Genomic DNA, 6,000 nt, shown 5'->3' with positions numbered 1-6,000 from the left:
TTTTGACAGAGAGAGATCACAAGTAGACAGAGAGGCAGGCAGAGAGAGGGAGGGAAGCAGGCTCCCTGCCAAGCAGAGAGCCCGATGCGGGACTCGATCCCAGGACCCTGAGATCATGACCTGAGCCGAAGGCAGCGGCTTAACCCACTGAGCCACCCAGGCGCCCCGACAGTGGGATTTTTTTTTAAAGCTCTTCAGATGATTCTAGCTTACAGCTAAGACTGAAATCCACTGGCTTAGCCCAGATGGAAACAATCACTATGGATTATATTTACCCACTAGCACCAACGCTATGCAGTGTTGGAGCAGGCAGTGAGTGAGGGACATGCTCTTGGAAAGGCTGGTATAGGGGCGCCTGGGTGGCTCAGTGGGTTAAAGCCTCTGCCTTCGGCTCAGGTCATGATCCCAGGGTCCTGGGATCGAGCCCCGCATCGGGCTCTCTGCTCAGCGGGGAGCCTGCTTCCCCCTCTCTCTCTGCCTCTCTGCCTACTTGTGATCTCTGTCTGTCAAATAAATAAAATCTTTTAAAAAAAAAAAAAAAAAGGAAAGGCTGGTATACACAGCCACCATTCTCTACAAGGCCGGCATTAGTGGATCTCTTATTACTAGCCTTCCTTTCACTAAAAAGTATTGGAGATGTAAAACAATGGATTATAAATAAAAATATCTACCATTAATTCAATGCTCACCGTGCTCTATGCTATGTGTTTGATTTTTTTCTTGAATCCTCACAACACTAGGAGGCAAATACAATCATTTTATGAGTGAGGAAAACAGATTCAGAGAAAACAACCTCCCCAGTAGCACATAGCTAGGAAGTGACAGAGCCTCGATTCAAACCTCAACCCATACGACTCCCAAGTTGGGCCTTAAACTATAGGAAAGTACTCTTCGTATCAAAACCAGTGTCGAGACTGTTTTTCTGTGTGTATACAGTAAGAACATAAATATGCATGCCATATATTAAAATTTGATTATGCTGAGGTAAGAAGTAAAGAAGACATGGAGAGGGAAGTCCTTTACAATCTAAGTGGAAGGGTTGGGAGACATTAGCCAGAACAGACTTTGTGGCCTTTCGCTGGAAACCACAAGGGGCTGCTGGAGGCCGAGAAGGGCTTATGCTCTAACAGAGCAGGCCGAGGGCCTGACAGCTGCAGAGACCAGGAGACTGAGGCCCAGAGAGACCACAAAGCTAGCTCATTCAATTTGGTAATGGGGCATATTTTGTGGCATTGCATCTTATGAAATGACAGATACTGTTTGTTTTGTGGTTTTTTTTTTTTTGAAGTTATACTAAAAGTTACTTTTGAAACTGCTATCCCTTTTTAGCTGGACTACAGGGAAAATAAGTAAAAGGACTTGAGTTTTGTCTGCCCTAGTGTCAGAGGGAAGCTGTTGAGGACTCGTGGAGGCAGCAGAAATCCCTGAGCTGGCTCCAGTGGGAGTCAGGGCAGGCCTTCCACCTCGATAATTTCCTTTCCAGATTTTCCTAGCTTCTGGGACTTTATTTGGGTGTGGCAATAGAGACCATCCTCAATAAGCAAAGGGATCTTCCATTTAAACTCCAGCCATGGATCTGCAACCCCCCAGCTCCACAGTGGAGTTTCCTTTGATTTTAACCACAGACCATTTCTGTGGCTTGACCTAAAGTGTTAAGGCCTCATTTTCCTTCCTTACACTGCACAGGCTGAAGTCCCAGCAAGCTCCCCATGAGGTCTCACGGTGCTCATTAGGGCTCCGGGCACAGCCCTATCCCAGGCCAGGCCAGATGGGTCAAGGGCCACTCACATCTATGAGCTGTTGCTGGTCCTGCTCAGTCATCTCGGACAGCCTGTAGTAGCGGCCTTCCAGGTCCCCTTTGAGGCCCGCCAGGGCCGTGATGGCCACGTTCTCCACCTCCCTTCGCTCAGCCCGGCTGCAGGCAGGCGGCAGGCTCAGCCCACGGATGCTGCGGCCTGTGCGCACCCGAGAGGACAGCACGTAGCGCTCATCAAACTGCCCATGGGTGATCTGCCGAAGCAGAGAGCATGGGGTTACCACGGCCCGCTGCACACTACAGTCCTGCCACCACCACCACGGGGTCCCCCCCGCACTGACCTGCAGCACCCCGTGCAGGGGGCCCTCAGACCCTGTGCAAAACGTGCCGGACACATGTTGGAATTACGGGGGCAGGGGCACTGTAGCTAAGGGGCACAGCTACTTTATGCAGCGCCATCCGGAATCCTTTACCCCACTAGGTGTGGCATGAAAAAAAAGTAACTGCTTTAGGAAAGAGTTCTCCCCGGCCAACACCACCCTACTGGCCCTTATTAAAGAAAACAAAGACTTCAGGACCTTTCTGACCTTCTCCTTGCCCCTCCAGGGAGTGTGCTGCGCCAGGGCCATCACAGAGCTTGCAGAGGGCATCTGACCCAGGGGGAGTCGCCCTCCTCTAAGGTGCTCCTCACTTCAGGCTCTGGAGTGCCAGCTGCACGGGAAAGCAGAGGGGCCTGCAGCCTACCTTGGATGCGTCCAGATCCGTGGGGTGCTTCATCACCCTGGGGTCATAGCCATTGTGCCTTAGTTTGATGACAGGATCAAAAAGGTCAGCAAACACCTGTAGAAGGGAAGATGCACCTGTTTCCACTTTAATTGATTCATCCATTAAAAGGTGGTTCCTTTCATTTGCCCCTTCTTACCTTGAGGGCCGAAGCTGACGCCCTGCTCTGTCATTCTCAGTATTACCACGCAGGAAATGGGGGTGGTAGATTGATGGTCAATGAATAATAATAACAGGCCACCTCCCTAGTGATTCTGCCAAGCTTACTGCCATGAGACTGAGCCAGAAAATCTTGTGTCTCCCTCCACCCCGCCCGAGCAGTTCTTGCCTTTATGAGATAAAAGAAGCTGTTTTGTGGTCAAAAGAGATAACCAGGTTCTAGGGTTTGAAAATAATAAATTTACGGAAAACCAGCTACACTGCAAGAAAAGTGCACAGCAGCAGTCAGGGCAAGGCCAGCAGCTCTCACCCTGTGAGGTCCTTCTCTAGCCCAAACTAAGTTGTGCAAAATCTATTTAAAAAAAAAAAAAAAAAAAGCTTCAGGGATATCCTTTAGGTAAAATGATGGTAAGAGTAGTCACAACAGAGGACCTGCCACCTTTAGGGGCTGTGGGAAGTGGGTGGGCAGGGGGCGGAGGCACACTGGGTCCTGGGAGCCAGGGTAGCACACTACCGTTTGTGAATGAACCATCAGTCCTGTTCATTCAGGAGGACCCATCCTCCTCTTTATGGCCGTTCTCCCAGAGAACTTCCCTCAGCTCCCTGCAACCTGTCATGGTGTTGAGGTTGCTCTGTGACGAGGGCTGCCCCAGCAGCAGACCATTCTATGCTTCTGTCCCAAGGATGAGGACATGGAGATCATGGGATTCCTCTGAGAGACTTGGTGAACTCAGTCATCTAGGCTACAATAATCAGTAATTCCCAAGCTAAAGACACAGACCGTCCTTCTTCCTCAATGAAGTCTAGCCACAAACACACCATCTCCTAAGGTCTTATTGGTGAATACATATCACCAATAAATTACAAGATTTTTTTTTTTTTTTCTGTACCAATTCATCCCCTTGACAGTCTGAGAGAGCCCTGTCATGGAACTCATCCCTCCATGAGTGGGATACCAGAGCAGCAGCAAAGGAAGCCTTGTCCCTGGGAAGCGGTAGTCCTCCTTGTTCCAGAAAGCATTCCAGATGTTCTGCTGAAGCTGGCTTCCCTTTATGAATGCTGGCCCCGCAGAGAAGAGAAGGACTGCGCACCCAGAGCATCCTCCCACCCCTACTCTGGAATCAGCAGCCAAGTTTTACCTCGTACGACTCCTCATCACCAGCCACCATGCCCACAGTCTTGATGAAGGGGTGGCCAGGGTTGTCCACTCCAGTCTGGATACACTGGTCCAGGGTGTAGCCGTTGGGTGTCGCCTTGTTGCGGAGCTTGGCATAGATGGCCGGGGTGAGGCACTCGGCCATGCAGTTGTTGTGCTTTCGCAGATCAGGGTAGTCTGCGCTGCAGGCAGAGGAGAGGGGCGCTCAGTGAGCACCGCCTGAGGGAGGAGGCCTGCGAAAGGACTTGGCTTCTGGCCGTCCTGCCACCAGGCTGTCTTTAGCCAGAGGGCATGGGGACACGTGGCTAGGAGTCACGACTTAAGTCAGCCAGATTAAAAAAAGAAAAACGGTCCCCAGAACAGCCCGAGAAAGGGGTGTGGCCCTGCTTAAGGATCCCATACTGCTGGCTGCAGGAGCCCATACACCATGGCTTATCGGAAAGAGGAGACACAGTGAAAATGACAAAATCAATGGACATCCCATGTGGCTTTTTTTTTTTTTTTTAAACCCAGAAGTTCTGGTAAAATGTAACAAGCACATTGTGGTGCCTTAGGTCTGTGGTGGAGAAGCGGGAAACCTGCAGGTGGAGGTACCTAGAAATTCCATTATTTATCTGTCCTCTACGGTGACGTTCCAGGAGAGCAGATTCTGCTCTGTCGAGAGCAGTGGCATTCTGTAAGTATCTGTCGGAACGGTACACAGAAGGCAATAAAGCGAGGCGCTCTCTGATCCCAGGCTGTGTACTGACCAAACAAAGGGGATTCTGGACCACCACAAGCTCAAACACAGGTCATCTCCCTTCAGGAGTTCCTGAGGTACGTGGTAGGTGTTGATAATTCCCTCAGAGATCTGGATCCCCACAAGAGCCTGCGACTATCTCTGAGAAGAACGGCAAGTCCTTCTCATCTGTCTCTACACCTGCCTCTGTGGGACCTCGTGGGGTCAGCACCGTGTGCCAACTCTGCAGTGCATGCCGTCTCATCCGCGGCGAGGAGCCAAGGACTGGGAAATCCTGGCCATCTTCATGCCACTTTCCCACTTTCCATCTGCAGTGGCCTTTAAAGCTGGTACTTAATAGCAGTACTACAACACCATTCTCCGGGAGCTGGGACGGCAGCGAGCGAAGTGGGTCTGGGATCGGGGTCCTGGGGTTTGCATTTGGCCGCACTGGGCGTGTGAACTTGGGCACCGCTTCATTGTTCTAAGTCTCCATTTTACCACAAAGGGATGCCAAGATGAATAAAACAGATACTCCCATGTACAGCAGCGAACACACATCAGAGTGCTCAACCGATATTCATCGCGAGTATTATTACTATTCAACTAGCTCCCCGGCTCTGGGCAGGAATGATGACGCAGCACTGCCCTGGATTCCCCACGGGCCACTGTGCTCCCTGTGTGTCGACAGTGATTGTCAGTTTGATCTGGTCCTTCTCAAAAGCAACAAGAAGGACCCTTGCTGACAGTTCCTGGCGGGGAAAGCAGATTTCTGGCCGGCATGTGGAGTTCTTACCTGGGCGGGAACAGCCGATGTTGCTCCCGAGCCTCGGCACGCGCGTTCTGCCGGTTCAGCAGATACCCAGTGGTTAGGGCACTGGTGCCCACGGTAGCAAGTAACAGAGAAGCATTGCGGCCAGTGAGCAACTTCGAGAAGGCACTGGCCATCCTTCCTCTTGGACGAGTGTCTGAAAGCGGAGAAAATGGATCAGACAAGCTCCCGGGGTGGACCCAAGCCGCAGCCCAGCGATGGCTGGACAAGAGAAAGGACTGCAGGAAGCACTGCCTCTCTTTTGGTCTGGTTTTTCTCTTTCTTCCTTTCTCACCCATACCCCTTGACACTGCTTGGGGAGATGTGGGGAGGTGTAGACACTGTGAATGTCCGACTGCATGAAGTCCATGGCCATTTTCTCCAGTCAAGAATATGGGGGATATAAACAGAGGATTTCTGTTGCTGGCTGTGTGACAGACCAGGTGCTCCTTTGGACCCCACCACTGCACAGTGAGGACAGCCTGAATAGGTCAGTTTCCTGGGCTTGGAAGAAGTAGAGGAAGTCTCTGAGTCCCACCCTCCCACTCCACTCCTCGCAAATGAGCTGGTGGCAGAGCTCAGGGTAACAAGCGAGGAGGTTTGGGTTATGTTGAGGA

The 6,000-nt window shown here is 51.3% G+C and overlaps 1 protein-coding gene across 2 annotated transcripts in view; it reads right to left on the bottom strand.

The window, feature by feature from the left end:
• LOC111148264 (creatine kinase, mitochondrial 2) overlaps positions 1-6,000 on the bottom strand; it is a 31,391-nt gene that overhangs the window by 9,261 nt on the left and 16,130 nt on the right. The window contains exons 2-5 of one of the 2 annotated variants that reach the window (XM_022504724.1): positions 5,369-5,540; positions 3,838-4,036; positions 2,501-2,596; positions 1,789-2,010 (exon numbers count right to left, since the gene is read on the bottom strand). In XM_022504724.1, coding sequence (XP_022360432.1) covers positions 1,789-2,010; positions 2,501-2,596; positions 3,838-4,036; positions 5,369-5,520 — 669 coding nt within the window. In that variant the 5' untranslated portion in view covers positions 5,521-5,540. Of the gene's footprint in view, positions 1-1,788; positions 2,011-2,500; positions 2,597-3,837; positions 4,037-5,368; positions 5,911-6,000 lie in introns of those variants that run through there. The other variant, XM_022504723.1, reaches the window with a different exon arrangement.

This window comes from Enhydra lutris, unplaced genomic scaffold (assembly GCF_002288905.1).
Source record: "Enhydra lutris kenyoni isolate GAN:26980312 unplaced genomic scaffold, ASM228890v2 scaffoldscaffold19, whole genome shotgun sequence".
Classification (NCBI taxonomy): Eukaryota; Metazoa; Chordata; class Mammalia; order Carnivora; family Mustelidae; genus Enhydra; species Enhydra lutris.
Note: the sequence above shows the minus strand (reverse complement) of the source record. Positions and strands in the feature narration are given on the sequence as shown.